Source organism: Bemisia tabaci, chromosome 9 (assembly GCF_918797505.1).
Source record: "Bemisia tabaci chromosome 9, PGI_BMITA_v3".
Classification (NCBI taxonomy): Eukaryota; Metazoa; Arthropoda; class Insecta; order Hemiptera; family Aleyrodidae; genus Bemisia; species Bemisia tabaci.
Genome location: NC_092801.1, coordinates 42216587 through 42234704, shown reverse-complemented (window position 1 = coordinate 42234704; position 18118 = coordinate 42216587). Strand labels below are relative to the sequence as shown.

The window sequence follows — 18118 nt, the reverse complement described above, 5'->3', positions numbered from 1 at the left end:
TGGAGATTTCGAAGTAAATTGAAGAATTTCTTTACTTCACCATCGCGTGGTTGTTGTTTGATGTTCCAGGGCAGAGCACTTATAATTTGGATAGCCGAAAACTTGAGATGTAGGTCAACAAAACAACTTGAAAAAAAGAATAAGACATCAAATTGAAAAAAATCTAATATCAACACAGCCAAAAATAGGAGATACGTTTCTGGGTTCGGTTTTTTCAAACCTCTCTCCCGAACCAGAGCGGCAGTTCATTGACAGCCAAGAGCGAAGCATTGCGAGCTCACGCCTCACGCCCTAGCGCCTTCAATTTTGCAGATACAACACGGACATCCATCAAGTACGAATAGTTGTATCATCCCTGCGCCGTCATCAACGCGCGTCCTTTCCCTCGCTCTTTTTTCACGTTGAGTTAGTTCCATCTGTCTTATTTGTATTAGCTACATTAGCAAAACAGCCGAAGATAAGAGTGATGTAATCGGGCCTTTTTTTACCCTTTCTCTTGAATTCAAGCGACACATCACTGACAGCATAGAGCGGAGCATTGCGCGAGTTCACGCATCGCTCCTTCAAGTTTGCAGATACAACACGGGCATTCATCAAGTACGAATAGTTGTATCTCTGCGCCGTCATCAAAACGAGTCCTTTCTCTTACTCTCTTTCCATGTCTTGATTGTTCCGTTTGTCTTATATTTGCAGTGGTGTATGAAAGGCTACGTGAGCAACACAGTCAAAGTTTAACTTGGATTGCATTTGTTGGCCAAACTAAGCATCGGGTGAAAATAATTGCGCATTGATACGTTGCCAAGATTGTGCAACTGTATACGATGAATGCAGCAAATCAAAACCATGTATAGGCGAAACTTTTTTAGCAAAAATTCCCTGGGCTATGTTGATTTCTTTTTTTTTGCATTGAAGTTTGCAATTCTATATGATTTTGGTTTGCAAAAAATAAAGTTGCTCTATCATAGCAACGTTGCAATGCACTTATCATCTTATGGTTCTCAAGGCTGCAACTAAGAATAGTAAGAAAATTCACCAACATGTTTAAGAAAATACACAATAATTCTTGGGTTTCTTAAATTTGAAGGTTGAATGATGCAATTTATTCCACCCACTTAGTGTTTTAAATTATTCACTTTCCCATAAAGTACATGACTTCCCTTAATTTAATAGTCCAAATAAAGTCTTAAAGTCAGTAAAGACTTTTTGTGAAAATATTGTCCGCAATATCCTTAAATGATGTAAAGGTGCCGGATTTTGTACGGATATTTTCGGAAGATTAGATGCTAACTGGGAACTGGGTATGTAACCCTTGCAACAGGATGAGTGGCTTGAAAGAAGAAAAAACGTATTAAGTAGCTGTAAAATACATATTCTCAAACGGAAATTTTAAACCAAGATAAATGCGCATGGAATATCTATGAAATAGCTATAAAATATGCTATTTGTACGATACCGTATAAAATAAAAAAATAAATAGCTATAAAATAGCCTATCCGGCCGATGCCTATTCGATAATCCTATTTTGGCTACTAGGGAGATACAATTTTAGAATAAAATTAAAAATTTTGTTGTTTATCTCGTCATATTTTAAATTTTAAGGGGTGTTTTCAGAAGAAAATTTTACAAGGAAACCAATAAAACAACTTTCAGAACCTCATAGTTTTGTTTAAACGGAGTTATGGGCGTTTGAAGTTTCCAAATTTTGTCCGACCTCTCTCATCAACTCGATCAACTGTGTGCCGTTAGGATGAGTGTTTGATGTTCCTTGAGCGCTTTTATTACCGACTTTATCGCTTATCTGGTAGATTTCGCGCTTTGGGTCATAGCTAGAGTCGGCCCCACTCAGATAACTCGCCGTCTTCCTCACAAAAAATCCTAACCACATCACAATGCCGCCAAATTTTCCCTCACAAATTGAATTCTCACCAAGAAAATCACGGAAATTTCCAACTTGAAATTTCACTGATTTTGCCTCTGATCTCATGGAAAACTCTGAAATATTTTCGGGAAAAATTTCGCAGGTCAAGTTGTGTAAAAAACGAAACTGCTCGAGTCAATTCAGCAACCCCGGAACGGAGCCGCGCTAATTCGTTCAGGAAACGAAGGATTTTCGTCTTCCCGTCGCACAGTGGAAAGAACTTTCGGAAGAGGTCGGACACGAGATTGTTGACTAAAATTGCAAATTTTGATGTCTATATCGTCACAATTCCAACTGTTAGGGGTGTTTTCAGGCGCAAATTTTGTGAAGAAATCAGTGAAACTACTTTCAAACTTCTCCGTTCCACATTTACGAAGATATAAGCAGACAAAGTTTTCAAGTTTTGTCCGACTTCCTAGAGTACCTATATTGAGAGAGTATGGCCACTGGGCCCCATGGAGAGGCTTAGGACCCAAAAATGGCGGTGCTTTGTTTTGGTTTTCGTTGATGGGAGGGGGGTCATTACCAACTATTGACGGTTATCACCAACCACACTTGCTGCCAACTTTTCTACATCCAAGATAATTTTTCTCAAAAATTGCACACGATCAGCCTTAAAAATATGTAAATAAGTCGCAATAGTGCATTCGGGTAAATTTCTCGTTACGATAAGCAAAGAAAACTACATTTTGAGTCATTTTGCATTACATTAATTTATAGCGTCCGCCATTTTTGGGTCCTAAGGGCTCCATTCAGCCTAAGATGGCTGATCCAATCAGAGGTGGTAACACCAGTGGCCATACTCTCTCAATATAGGTACTCCACGACTTCCCAATTGACTCGTTTCGCTGCGCGCCGCGCCGGTGAGCGACAAGCCCAGTGAGCGGAGCCTGGCAAACAATCAACAATCAGGCCGAGTTGCCGGCTCTCATGCAAAACGCGTTTATTTTTATAGCGATTCTCATTGAAAATCCTGTGTTGCTCCATAAGCACGGCAACAAAGAATCAGCCGGCGGTCCCGTCTCGCGAGGCAGTGCGCGGCCGCGAGTCGAGAAACCCAGCCTCCATTTCGCCTGTTCCCACGGAGAAAGTGCCATTATCCACGAAACTGTTTCGGTTTTAGAGTGTGATCCTCGACGCGAATGTGGTTTTTATCGAATTTTTAGATTTTTCGGGATGTGTTCGGTGTTGTGAGCGGGACGCATGCACGGAGTGCCCTCCGAAAGGAACAGAAATCGAACAACTGGAAAGTGAAAACACCTGTGGAGTTTCGAGCGTGAGTACTTGTTTGGTTAGAGATCGGCCTTGACATTATCTGCCCTGCACCGTCCGTAATGTAGGTGGCTGCGGGATCGCATTACTAAATGGACCGAGTTTATCAGAAATTCAAAGATTTAGGCAATGAGCAAAGTGAAATGAACTACATTTTGCCATTAGGAACTATAAATTCTGACTCAGTATAAAAACAACGCACGAACCATTAGTTTATCCTTATGCACATACGTGTTTTTTTGGGTGAGCCAGGATTTACAGTTCCTAATTGTAAAATTAAGTCCAAATATAAATAAAATAAATTTAAAGAGCCGTAATCTTGCAAATAATATATAATTCATTAATTGGTTTAAGTTATTTTTGATTAATTAAATATTATTTGCCAGGTTATGGTTCTTTAAGTGTAATTTATTTCATTTATCAGAAAGGAACCAGCCCAAATTTCGAAAACGTTGAGTTAAGAGTGTTTCTGAGTTGCAATAGTCGTTTGTTTTATCTCCTGCCGAAATGTAATAGTCGAAAAACAGAAGTTACTTTGTGAAGAGAGGGGTTGAAGTTTATTTCCTGCATTGAGCCTTGCCTCATGCAGGAGTAAAACTTCAATTCTCTTTTTCTCAGTTTCAACTGAATATGGGTTGGTCCCTTTCGGATGAACTCGGTTCGAATGGAACATGCGTTTTGTTGATGCGTTGCTTATCGAGGGCTAAGTAGAGATGGAAAATTTCATGAAATTTCATTAAACTTTTGGGGATGCGTTTAGGAGACGAAAAAACGACTAGAAACCGCGATTCTCGATTTGGACATTTTTTACCTGCGGGCTGATTATTGAAATTGATAGACAAAGCGATAGACAAAGAAGACTTGGGGAGTATAAAGCGATCCTATTGGTCGAAACCGGTGGTCTTTGCAGACTAAGAGGGGAAATGATAGACTAACTGTCGGGTCTCGTGTCGGTTGCCGTTTGTTAGTCTATTACCTATCTCCTTTGTCCATTACAAGCACCCGCTTCCACCAATAGGATCTCTACAAATCCTTTTTGTCTTCTTTGTCTATAAATTTCAATAATCGGCCTGCAGAAGCCTAAAACTCTCTCGTGTTGCAAATGTTTTCCTTTGGTATAGAGGTTAGGTTGGGGCTATATCGTCACCTTCCAGGCAAAGTATCACAAGCGCCATGCGACGTTTAAAAATTTCCGCCGCCATTATTTTTTTTACTGAGAAATTGTTGGTTGAATCTGTTTGGAAATTTCACTAAATTTTATCGGCAGCACAAAGAAAATTCGGTGAAATTTTCGGACAGCTTCGTCGAACAATTTCTCTGTAAAAAAATATAATGGCGGCGGAAATTTTTAAACGTCGCATGGCGCTTGTGATACTTTGCCTGGAAGGTGACGATATTTCCCTTTAAGCTCCCCTTTGTGCCCCCCCCCCCTTCGTGTACAGCACCTCAGCAAGGTAGCTTAGTACTGCCGCATCAACAGGAAAGACCTTCTGAAACGCTTTCCGGAATTCCGAAGGTTTAACTTATATTCCGATAAAAATTAACAAATTTCAAAATTTGTGAAACACATTCGAGCCTCCGGAAATTTCCCGAAATTTCACTCTCAATCTCCGGGGCCGAGGAACAATACTACCTAACTGGACTACATTTTGCAATTTGGAACTATACATTCTAGCCCGGTTTAAAAACAACGTATGTGCCATTAGTTCCCCTATGCACATACGTGTTTTTCAAGAAGAGCCAGAATTTATAGTTCCAAATTGCAAAATGCAGTTCAACTGACAATTTTGACAAAAATGAGTCAACGGCTTTGCTGCATTCTACAGGATAATATACGCAGGCTTGGCATTGGCGGATCCAGCGATTTGGCATCACCGGATTTCCTCCGTTTAAACTTATGGAAAATGTATCGATATTAGGAGGGGTCAGGTGCTCCGACAAGAATCGATTATTTTGCATAGGTTTAAATGGAGGCAATCCGGTGTTGTCTGATTGCTGCACTGAAAAAAAAACTCCGGCCGTGGGAGCCGCAATTGCGGGCTATATAGACATACCGTCCGTTCCGGGCTCAAAGGCCGAGAATTCCGGCTGCTGTAGCCGTAGCTTCGGCCTCTAAGCCCGGAGCAATCGAAACTACGGCTCCAGCACCCGGAATTCTCGGCCTTTGAGCCCGGAACGGACGGTATGTCTATATAGCCCGTGATTGCGGTTCCCACGGCCGGAGTTTTTTTTCAGTGTGGATCCGCCTCTGGCTTTCGTTTTTTCCAATTCTGTGGGGGAGCGCTGCAATGACACTGTAAAATATGAAAAATTGGCAAATCTAACCCCAAAATCACAAAAATTGAGAAGTTGCCTCTTCTGGCCCCCCAAAGAGTTTGAAATAGTGTCATTCGCCCCCCCCCCCCTCCCAGAAAATTTGAACTTCAAATATAATTCTAGACTTTCTTTCTATGCAATGCTAAATGAGAAGAGAAGGGGAGCATAATTGCAGAAAATTACAAAGTCCCCACAATTTTTAACGAAAAATTTTCTGAAATTGTGTGTTCTTTTTAAAATTTTAAATCACGATCCAGTGATAGCTTTTTGAAGGCGCAAATCGTCTCCTACAGGTTGCGCCGAGTAGCAGCCGAAGGGAGTATTGCCGTGCTAAGGAAAAATGCAGTATGAGTATTGAAGAATGCATTTGAGAATGCTGCCTAATTTCCTGGGAGAAAATACTTACTTTTATGAGTATGAGTTTACCATGAAATTTCGTGTTTTATCAAAGGAAATTTGGCAACGCCTGAGGATTCACACGGCATTTTTCCTTAGCATGGCAGGGTACCCCTCAGTCATATTATGCGTCATATCGTATTTCAATCCTGAATTCCTGATATGACCGCAGCGTGGCGTGGCACAGCAACGGACGATGTATCAAGGTCAGAGCCTGGTTCAGGACGAAGCGTCCGGCTCTGGTAGTGCTACTGACCGCATGCGATGCGCCTTGCTTTGCACCAATTAACTTCCTCCGAGCGTCGATTTCGGAGGCCCACACAGCACACAGCTCCCCACCACGATGAAGGAACTGGGCGAGGGGGTACGGGCCCCCCGACCCTGGGGGAACCCCCACAATGTGCGCGTCGGATCTATAATGCGCCACAGTGGAACGTAACGTTGCACTGGCAAAGAATTTAAAGAATTTTTCCGGGATCGAAACTCTACTGGGGACCAACAGTTTCACTTCATTTTTAAAAAGTTTCGCAGAGGATTTTAATTTGTCCACTAAGTCCCTCATTTTTGACCACTGTGCGATGTAAATTTGTGAAGCTGAACACAATTTCATGCATAGAGGACCGATAAGAACATTGTTAGCCACGAAAACTGCAGCAGACCGACAATTTTATTTCCATGTTTAAAAATTTGACAAAGAATCCTGATTTGTCGACAATTTCTCCCCATTTTGGACCACTATGCGACCAAAATTTTTGAAACTGAACACAGTTAAATGCTTGGGGGCCCAAAAAGAACATTTACAGCCGAAACCCATCAAAGGTGTAACTTTTTCGTCCATTTTTCCCGTCTTTTTGCTGTTGAAATGCTGTCCAGAATGATGGCGATTTGGCAACTTTGCCCCCTCATTTCTCTAAAACCGTGCGTATACTCAAGCTAAAATTTTAACCAGAGTTTTAGGGTATCATAAGGTATCGTTTGGGCCCGGTTTCAGAAAAATCCCCGCTGGCCTAAATTGTGCCATTCTTGGCGTTGCTCTTTGGAAATTTTCAAACCTCATATCCTCGAATATATGAAACGGAGATGTTTAAATGTGGTTCCACTGGATTTATTTCGAAATATCCTTTCAGTAACACCCCTGAAATTGAAATTTTGACGAAATAAACATAAAAAATTTCAATTACAATAAAATAATTTTGGTCCGACCTCTTCTGATGACTAGTTCCATTGTGCGCCATCACACGAGCTGACGAGCTCATTATACGAAGTTGTCAAGCGACAAAAATTAGATAATAAACATATTTCTGTAGAGGAGCAAATACTTTTATGGCAAATCCACTGTTCTCGTTGGTGGGTCGCAATCAGTAGGTCACTTGAAGTAAGGTAGGACGGAACAAAAGAAAAACTGAACTAAAATTTCGATTAAATGCAGTATAAACCCCAGTTTTTCCAACATATAATTGCGATATTTTAATTACATTTAGTAAATTAGTGACAATTATATTACGCAACCCGCAGAATGCATTTCGTGTATCCAAAAGGTAGACATTTAATAATGCAAAAAAAGAGAGAATAATTTATTCGAATTTTAACGTAAAGACTTTGAATGAAAGATCTCCTTCAATATTCAGATAGGCAACATACGCAACGCTCCGACACAGTAGCAGCAATGTAACAGATGTGATAACAATTTGTTTCTACCTTAATCATTGTGGGAAGGGGTCATCTATATTATATAATTGTGTTTTGGCGACTTTTTTCTAACACGCTACATGCATATAATTATACATCCTAAAACCATAAAATAATTCCGCCAAGTTTTTAGAAGTAGTAATGAAGAGGACTTGATGAGAAACTTGATACGTAGTGTCAAATCGTTTAATCCAAAATTTCAAAAGAAAAAAAATGTGGTCCTAGAATTTTCTCCCTTTACAATGACAGCTACGTATGTGCGATTTTACAAACAATTCGTCTTAAAAAATGTACATTTTTGAGAATTTTCGGGGCGAGTTCTCCTGGACCTCCTTGATACAAAATTGCTCCCTCTTTAATTGTACCAAGAGGTGTTAAAGAATCAGTGGCGCGGCGTGCTTCGCGATATATCGATTCTTATGTCATTTTAACCTATGGATAAGGATCGATAAACAGGGTGCTCGCAGCGGACACCTTAATAATCGATTCTCTACCATAGGTTTCAATGGCAGAACAATCGATACATCGCAATTCACGCCACGCCTTTGTAAAGAATCAAATCCAGCCTTGTAGAAAACTTGGTACCCGCCAGCCTACGGCACTCCAATAGATTCCTCAGTTAAACTGCCGTGCTAAGGAAGAACGCCGCATGAACATTCGAGAGTTGCCAAATTTCCTTCGGTAAAATGCTTGTTTTTAAGGAAAGTTATGAATATTTTTCTTTGAAATTCCAGAGGCTTTAGGTTAAATTGCGAACAAAATTATCTGAAAAATTGGGAGAAAAATATTTATAAGTTTACCAGGAAATTTGTGTTTCAACAAAGGAAATTCGGCAACATCCGAAGGTTCATACGGCGTTCCTTAACACGGCTGTATAGAAGTGGCGTGGCGTGAATTGCGATGTATCGATTGTCATGCCATTTAAACCTATGGAAAAAGGATCGATAAACAGGGTGTTCGCAGCGAACACCTTAACAGTCGATTCTTTACCATAGGTTTAAATGACATAACAATCGATACATCGCAATTCACGCCACGCCACTGAGAGCAGATTAAAAATTATTGTGAATTGCTAGCCTCGTGGCGAACGGATTTTGCTGGATCGCGATCGTTCGTGTTATGTCGAGGAAAATACATCCATGAGACGCGCTGAGAAGCTCAACAGAAAGGGCAATAATAGCAGCTGGAATCGACGTCATCTCAAAATAGCCGACCGATACGTCGTTATAACGTCAGACCAAACGTAAATAAATTACAAGCTTAGAGCTGTGCCGTTTGACAAGGGAAAGCGCAGTTTTTAAGAGAAAAATAAGTTCTTACCGCGCAATGAAGAAAAAGTTACGGGCTGTATAGACACACCGTCCGCGTTCCGGGCTCAGGGGCCGAAAGTTCCGGGTGCCGAAGCCGTAGCTACGATTGCTCCGGCTGCTACGCCCGGAACTTTCGGCCTCTGAGCCCGTAAGCACGGCTTCCGGGGCCGGATTTTTTTCAAGCCATATATATTAAGTGGAACACCACGTTTTTCATTGCGATGTTTCAAAAATTTCCGCTCCTGGCTTATTTTTTTGAAGAGGAACAAGTGGACGTATTTCTGCTGGACAGAACCAGAGAGGTGGGAAATAAGGGGTGTGCTCGTTAGTCGAGGGCCGTAAGAACATAGAGTACAATAGAGTCGCAATGTACTGGAGCGCCGATGAAGTCAATCCATTAACGGGCCTTTCCGAGCCGCTTGTGCTCCGAAAAGTGTGAACCAAGTGTGAACCCGACGGCAATTATCATCATTGTGGCTTATGGAGAAATCAAGAACTACTTGTGTTTTTTCGACATTTTTAATTCAATCATCATTAATTTGTGCAAATTTTGCTGCAAACGGGTAGTTAAAGCCATAGTGAATCCATTAATGTATCATACTCTTGAATAATATTCAAAAAGGAAGTAAATTGAGACTTAAACCAAGTGTGAACCGACAAGCATTTCTTATCACGGCGGCTTACGGGAAAAGCAACGACAGCTTGTGTTTTTTTCGACATTTTTTAAGTCAATCGATATTAATTTGTGTAAATTTTGCTATAAATAGATGGTCAAAGCCATAATGAATCCATTCATGTATGTTACTCTTGGATTTTATTCATACAGGGATTTAATTTCTGACTTATACAAAGTGTGAACCAAACCGGCGTCTCTAAAACGGTGGCTTATGGAGAAATCAACAACACTGCTTGTGTTTTTTCGACTTTTATTAATTCCATTTATATTAATTTTTGCAAATTTTGCTATAATTAGATATTCAAAGCCACAATGAATCCATTAATGTATGTTACCCCTGGATAATATTCATATATGGACTCAATTTCAGACTTATTACCGGCCTACTTGGCTGGTTCAATGAGTGTGGACCTAGCCGACGAACGGAGCCGAGTCGGGAGTGGGGAGGTGGGGAGCGCGAGTCTCTGCGTATGCGTCGTCGCTAGTCGCCGCACACTAGTCTCCGGAGAACTGGACAAAACAGCCTCGAAAAGTGACTTCAACGGCGATTTGCGACTCTATTGTACTCTATGCGTAAGAATGAATGGGAATTATAAAGCGCCAGTGACGTCAGCGGCACCGAGGCCGCAACCGCGGCCCATCGTGGGAGTCTTTAACTCACGAGCCCTGTCCACAACGCTCTTGTCATATGCCCACGGCTCATCATGAGTTAGCATATAGTTGGCGCTTAGCTCCATTTGATCCAATGTAAAATTCCGCTTTTCTATTTCCCGATGAAGAACCACGCCCACTTTTACATTGTTTCTTCCGCAGCTCACCAAGAGCGCACCCCATCTTTTCCACACGTCTTTAGTCCCGTCTAGCAGAGATACGTCCAAGTCAACTTTATGGCTTGAAATCAGGGCCGGATTTAGGGGGGCACCACATGGACCGGGGCCCATGGCGGCAAATTTAGGGGGCGGCAAATGTTGCACTTTTTTGAAATGCAGGTATAAAGAAAGATCGGATTCAGAAAAACAATTACAAACGGGAAAAGGTGACAAAATCTCTCATTTCCTGGAGTATGTCTCTAATTTTGTCGTCTTTCTATGATACAATAGACAGCACCTTTAATTAGTCGAGTTAAGACTAAGAGAGAAACCGAACACGGAATTTGGCATAGAACGGTGCGGCACGGAGAGCAATGATGACAAAAACTTGAGATGAAAAGGAGAAATCCTCGGCGCGGCGGTCGGCATGTAACACGTAATAGCGCCTACAAGACTGCACGAATACTTCACGCATTGCGTCAAAGACAGTGCGGTCGCTGCGGTCAGCAGCGGGCGGCATGAAACGCATAGCGCCTACAAGACTGCGTGAATACTTCACGCATTGCGTCAAAGACAGTGCGGTCGCTGCGGTCAGCAGCGGGCGGCGTGAAACGCATAGCGCCTACAAGACTGCATGAATACTTCACGCATTGCGTCAAAGACAGTGCGGTCGCTGCGGTCAGCAGCGGGCGGCGTGAAACGCATAGCGCCTACAAGACTGCATGAATACTTCACGCATTGCGTCAAACGCAGTGCGGTCAGCGCGTTGCGAAGGCGCGGCGGAAGTTAAAATTATTAAACCGCATTTATGTTCGTTCTTTCATAATTGTTTTGTTCATTTCTTATGAATGGAAGGCCTTGTCTTGTCCACACAGAGATAGGTTTATGGAACTTAACTTTCGCGCAAAGCTCCGCGAACTTTTGCTAGTAGTGTTGAAAGGACACTCGCAAAAAAATGTGTCCAACACGAGTAAACGCGTCTTATGTACCCCTCCCCTCCGGCACGTTCACTTGATGGTTTTTATTGATGTTTCGAAACGAATGAGAAGGGGGTGGCAAAATACAGGCGGCCCATGGGCGGCAAGTAAGTAAATTCGGCCCTGCTTGAAATACATACAAAATATTCTACTAACATAGAAGGAAAGCGTTCAAGAAATAGAGAATTTGCAGGTGTCTGAAATTTGATGAATTTCGTGTTTAAGTAGAAACTACTGAGTGAGCTGAAGTCTAGCTAGCTGAAGCCGAGGCTAGGCGGTGCATTTTTTCGTTTTTAAGTCTATTTTTATACTATTTTCCATAACTGAAAAAAATTATAAAAAATACCGTGAAATCAGCTCTTTAAGCTCTTTCAGATGAAGCAATAAAAAATTTGATGCAAATTCACCATCACGTAAACTAGTTTTCCGAGGAAAAAATAAAGTATGGGTGGAAATCTATAGTATAAACAGGGTGATCCAAGGTTAAACGACCAGATTGCAGGAGCCAAATCACCCCCAAAACCCCTCTTTAAATTTAAATTTCGATTGTTTTTAGATCAGTTATGAATTCAGGGCATGAAAGTGCAGGGGAGTAAAAATTTTCGTGGGATTTAGTCCTCGAACGTTGCCAAAATTCAGGATAAATAATGATCTACACTCTGATATTTGTTTGGGGGCCGTGGCTCCAACTGGGGGCACTTTTGGAAAAAAACTTTTTTACAACAAAAAAGTCTTATTTTGACCCATAGGACACGCCTCTGGAGTCTGGTCGTTCATCCCTGGATCACCCTGTATACTCGCACAATATGTTTTTCATTATTTTCTTTTATTTTATCCTCGAACTTTCAAAAGCAATCTTATGCCAAAATGAACGAATCAAATAAGAATGGTTGGTTGGTAGATACGTTTATTTGGTGTTTTTAACAATTGAGCCATTAAAACCTTAGAGGAGAGATCAAAATAATTTTAAAATTTAAAAAGTAGGGTCACAAAAGGTAGTACAAAGTTAAAAGTTAGGAAAAGGAAAGAATACATTAAATTTAGAGATTAATTCGTTTGAAAAAGAGAGGGATTTCACGAAAATACTTTGAAAGGATGGTATGGAGATCAGAAAGTGGAGGGAAAATTTGATTTTCAGTGAAGAGTACGTATGTACCAAACACATAATTCCAAGGAAGTAACAGAATTTCCATTATCTTTTCCAGAAGCGCGTTTTCATCACAACGGAGCATCATGGGGTCCGATTCCTGGTTCCCGAAACTGAACAGTTGCTGTGGTTTTCCTTTGAGGACGGGCACACTCATCATAGGTTGGACTTTTGCAGTAAGTGTTTTATAATTCAGTATGTATTCTATGCAGTTAGTATAAATCTGTAAGGAGCAGTGGGCTAATTATTGAAATCGGTAGACAAAGCGACAGAAGAATGAGACGAAGGGAAAATGGAGTGATCCTATTGGCTGAAACGGGTTATTAACCGTAGGGAAAATGACCAACTACGCGGTCTCTCTTGAGTTGGCGTTAGTCTATCCATTTGAAAAAGAAGCGATTCTTTGTACCAATGAGATCTTGAAATCTATCTGACCGATTTTCCAACTTCGCCGCTCTTGTCGTTCTTAGATGGGAAAAGGTAAGGGCCGTAGCCGCAGCCCACATTTTAGGACGGCAAATCAAAGCAAATTCTGAAATTTGACAAATCCGCACTAAAAATCAGTATTAATTTACTTCATTGGCACAATAGGCAGCGCTCAAAGTTACAAGGCGAAACAAGCATAGCGCTCGCAGTCAGTATCGCATGCGACGAACACTAAGCGAATTTCATTATAACGCCTAGATGCAACTATTCGATCTTCACGGATGTCCGGGTTGCATACGCACGGAGTTGAAGGCGTTTTCACTATGGAGGCATTCACTATCCATCCGCGGCCCGCACGCAACGGTGGGCCTCACTGCGAGGATTTAGAATGACAGATATATCGCCTTCAATTATTCGTATATACTGCAATGATAACTGCTAGGCACGAATAGTTTCATGCAGGCGCAGGATGTGAGTTTCTTTTGTGCTTTAGCTTTGATATCGCGAAGTTCTGGCTGAGCACAATGGACCGATAGTTAAACTACAGATAAATTCTTTCGTCCGCGGGAAATGACGATTATAAAGAGTTTTCCATCGAAATCTCAACATCCAACTTTCGATCCAATTAAAAAAAAGTTACCCTTTGAAAACTTTGCCCCCTCAAAATGAAAAACCTTTCCTCGTGGTTGTGAACCAAACATACCGTCTACGCTCACAAGAGCACGATAATTCACATTCTCCCCCTGTGGAACTACCTTTTCTGTGAAAAGTTTTAATGGACCACTAGACAGTATGAAATATCACACAAAGTTAGTGAGTCTAACAATAAGTTAATTCTTTTAGAGAAAACGAAGCAGATATTAATAAAATAAAACTGAAATCACGTGTTTTTGTTTGCTTCCCAGGCTATAGGAGTGCTTGATTTTCCAATTGGATTACCGAATACGATCAAATTCATCAGCGGATATCACAGCATTGAAAGTACAGGTTAGTTTATCCTCAAAACATCTAAAGCCTTGTACCTCAGAGTAAGTTACCGTCTGGTAAGTACCAGTGCCCTCTAGTTTATTCATGGAGCTATTTGAAAAGAAAACGTCCCGTTATAGCAGAATTTCCTCCCCAAAAGGAATGAAATTCGTTCAGCACTTGTGTCATTCGGGTTGGGTGGGGGAGGGGGCAAAATATTGGCTCCGTGTTGAATTTCATCCCAATTTTACTCCGAGACTTTTAACATACTAACCTTTCACATTTTTGCTCATGATCAAGAGGCCATGGCGATTAATTTTTAGGGCACACTTTATCTGTCAGAGACAAGAGATGCAGATTAATAAATGGTATTTTAAAAGAAAACCAGCTCAAAAATCTGAAAAGTCCGGAGGCTTTTCTTAAACGCACAATTTGTGGAGTCCTTATCACGCATTTTTATATTCCCAGTCCCCGTGGCGTGGGCCTTTTTTCCTCGTGGTCGGCGCACAAAGGAACTAGAAAATAGGAAAAGTCGGACGACATTTGGAAACTTTGTAAGTATATCTTTGATAATATAAAATGAGAAAGTTTGAGAGTGGTTTCATTGGTTTTATCATAAAACTTCCATTTTGAAACGCCCCAAGGAATTGATAATGTCGCAAAATAAACGTCAAAACTTGAAATTTTAGCCCTAAATTTCATGTCAGACCTCTCCTACTAGCATGATCCACTGTGCGGCGATCAGGTTTGCCCAGAAAAAAATGTAAGTAAACCTCTCCTGATACGCGCACATTCTCGTCAACTCTTTTACAAGCATGATTTTAGTCGTTATAAAGCTTATATTTTTTCCGCCTAAACTTTTTTTTTCTTAATGTTTCAGGAGAGCAAATAGCAGTAGTCATTATGATAAAGGAATTCATATTAGGGGCTTTGGGCACAATTGCTGCTCTCATGCTTTTATTTGGTGTGTATAAGGTAGGTACATCCTTAATTAGACGTATTTCTGCCAAACGGAACTATGTGCATTATGAAGTGAGCCCTATCACGCACACCTTTATTCTTATGGGTCTCAGGGCTCATGTTCAATTGTACATAGTTCGGCAGAAATATATGTACGTCCAAATGTACGTATCAGTTCCGAAAGGAATTAAATAAAAAGAGGGCGCTATGTATAGGGCTTGCGCTCTTTTTAGTTCCTTTTAATTTAAAGCATTTACCCATGGTTCAATTATGGATGCACAGTCCAAATATTGATCTTTTGACGTATACCGAATGAAAATTTTCAGAAGGGTATGAAAAAAGGGTATTTTTCATTTTCGTGCCAGGTTATTGTTAGGCAAGACAGCCGTAAGTGCTAAATTCTACATGCTTTCGTGATAGCGTTTTGGACACACAAAAAACACATTTTCAGACTTTCTTATCTAAAAAGATGGCTGTAGTTTCCGAAACTGGAATAGAAGCCGAATAAACTGCAAGAATAAAATAAAAAATAAAATATTTTCAGGTTAGAAATTGGCAGAAGTGGGCTGAATTTTACTTGAAAAGACTGCTCTCATAAATTTTTTGAGCACTTACGGCTACCTCACATGTCTCGTTTTCATGAAAACAATATGAATTGTGCTGTTTTAGACATTTCAGTCATTTCATCCAAAAGAGATTAGACGAATATCGAAGAAAACTCGATTTCGAAAAGTTGACAGTCACTGCTATCTTCGCTATAACGGCAGCAATTTTTAATTTGTGAGAGTTTTTCATCTTCTGCTTTTTAATTCTTTACAGCAAAAACCAACATTTTTATCACCATTCATAGCGTCGGCTATCATTGAAGGCATCGACCTACTCCTTAATTTCCCAATGTTCATCTTTACCAATCTCCGAGGGGACATGGAACGTATGTTGCCGATCAAGAATCATGATCAAGACATTTATGAAGCAGTTTACCACCCCTTATCACTTATATTAAATTTCGGTAAGTTTCTCTTCCCGTTCAATCTGGAGTGTTTTCAACTATTCTATTTTAATTTATATATTTATTTTTCCATGCCGCGGAGGAGGAAGCACTCCCAGTACTTTGAAAACAAAGTTCCGGACTCAGAGGCCGAAAGTTCCGGGTACTGGAGCCGTATCTTCGATTGCTCCGGGTGGTACCTCTGGAAGTTTCGGCCCCTAAGCCCATAATGTGGACGGTATGTCTATACAACCCCACGGCAGGATTTGTTTTTCATTGTACAAGTACTACTGACGGACCACTGGCCAAAGTCAGCAGAATAATTCATACTGGCTTCAAAATTGAGAAATTGAAGGATTATTAGAACACGAAAACCAAGTGACAAAAATTGAAAAACTGATAAAAGGACTAAAAGTTGCATTCGTAATAAAATTAATAGATATTCAGAAACGACCTAACGATACTTGATGTGCTTGTAACAGAGGACTTTTGCATTGATTATTACTGGTTGATTATTATTTATCCTTACGTTTTTTATTTATTTTGTTCAATTGCGTTTGACGATTTTAGAAACTCCACTGAAAAACATGAGTGGACGTGTTTATGCTAAAAGGAACTAACTGAGAATCAGGGGTGGCCACGTGGGCTGAGGCCCATGGCGGCAAATCTAGGGGCGGCAAATTTTGCAATTTTTTTAAATGTAGGTATAAAAAAAATCGGATTTAGAAAAAAAATTACAAACGAGAAAAGGCTGCAAAATCTCTCATTTCCTGAGAGTATAGTAATTTCTAATTTTGTCGTCTTTCAGTGATACAAGAGACAGCACCTTTAATTATAGTCGAGTTAAGAGAGAAACCAAACGCACAATTTGGCCTGGAACGGCGCGACTTAGGGAGAAATGATGACGAGGACTTGAGATGAAAAGGAGAAGCCCTCGGCGCGGCAATCGGCATGTAACACGTATTAGCGCCTACAAGACTGCACGAATACTTCACGCATTGCATCAAACACAGTGCGGTTATTGTGGTCAGCGTGAAACGGATAGCGCCTACAAGAATGTATGAATACTTCACGCATTGCACCAAACACAATGCGGTCAGCGTGAAACGCATAGCGCCTACAAGACTGCGTGAATACTTCACGCAGTGCGCCAAACACGGTGCGGTAGACGCGGCGCGGCGGCGGACTTTAAAATCATTAAACCAAATTTTGTATTTGTTCTTTCATAATTTTTTCGTTCATTTCTTATGAATGAAAGGCCTTGTCCATTAGAGGTAGGTTTATACGAAATTTGACTTTCGCGCAAAGTTCCGTGACCTTTTGCTAGTAGTGTTGACAGGGCTTTCCCAAAAAATGTGTCCAACACGTGTAAACGCGTGTTATGCACCCCTCCCTCGCTGGCACGTTCACTTGATGGTTTTTAGTGATGTTTCAAAACGAAGGAGAAGAGGGCGGCAAAATACAGGTGGCCCATGGGGGGCAAGTAGGAAAATCCGGCCCTGCTGAGAATGAATCAAATAAAAAGAAATTGTGTCCCTGCGGTTTGAGGTAGCTCTTTTTGATTTAGCTCATTTCCGATTAGCTCGTATTTATTAGCATAAATACGTTCAAGTAATAGTAATCAAGAATTATAACACTTACAATTTTATTACTGATTGTGAGTCTTTTTCTTACTTAACTTTCTTATGGTGTTTCAGCGTTAAATTTCTACATTTGCACGATTGTATATAGTTACTATAAGGAAATGAGAAGCAGCATCCCGTACCGAAGAAATGTGGATGAACCCAACGCGGAGATAGCATGAAAGAGAGGCATTCCATAAATATTGATTTATTTATTGTTTTATTTATCTATTTATTTATTGCTTCATGTAATTCCAGAATGTCGTGAATAAGTCGCAATAGTTCTCTCGAACTATTTTTATACAATTCCCATTTTTTTCTACTTTCAGGATTTACAATTTTTACACATATATTTTACTAAATATAAAACTGATCTGAGTTAATATTTTAATATTTTTTTTGCACTGAATTTTGTAAATTTCTAAAAAAATTAAAATGTTTTATTCATCTGAAAATTTGGAACACTTTACACCCCCGAGCTTTACACTGCCATGCTGTGGAGGAACGCCGTATGAAATATGGGAGTTGCCAAATTTCCCTGCATAAAACATGTATTTTAAAGAATAGTATAATGCGTATTTTTCCTTGGAATTTTTAGATATTTTAGATTAAAGTTGTGAGATAAATTGTCTGAAAAAATTGAAGA

General features: G+C 40.4%; 1 protein-coding gene across 1 annotated transcript; it reads left to right on the top strand.

Moving 5' to 3' along the window:
* The first annotated feature begins 3084 nt into the window (after window positions 1-3084).
* On the top strand, window positions 3085-17887 carry LOC109040404 (uncharacterized). The gene is made up of 6 exons (XM_072304237.1): window positions 3085-3194; window positions 12569-12686; window positions 13842-13923; window positions 14783-14877; window positions 15682-15871; window positions 17548-17887. The coding sequence occupies exons 2-6, from the start codon at window positions 12597-12599 to the stop codon at window positions 17652-17654; spliced, it is 564 nt and encodes a 187-aa protein (XP_072160338.1). The 5' UTR covers window positions 3085-3194; window positions 12569-12596; the 3' UTR covers window positions 17655-17887.
* The last annotated feature ends 231 nt before the right edge of the window (window positions 17888-18118 follow it).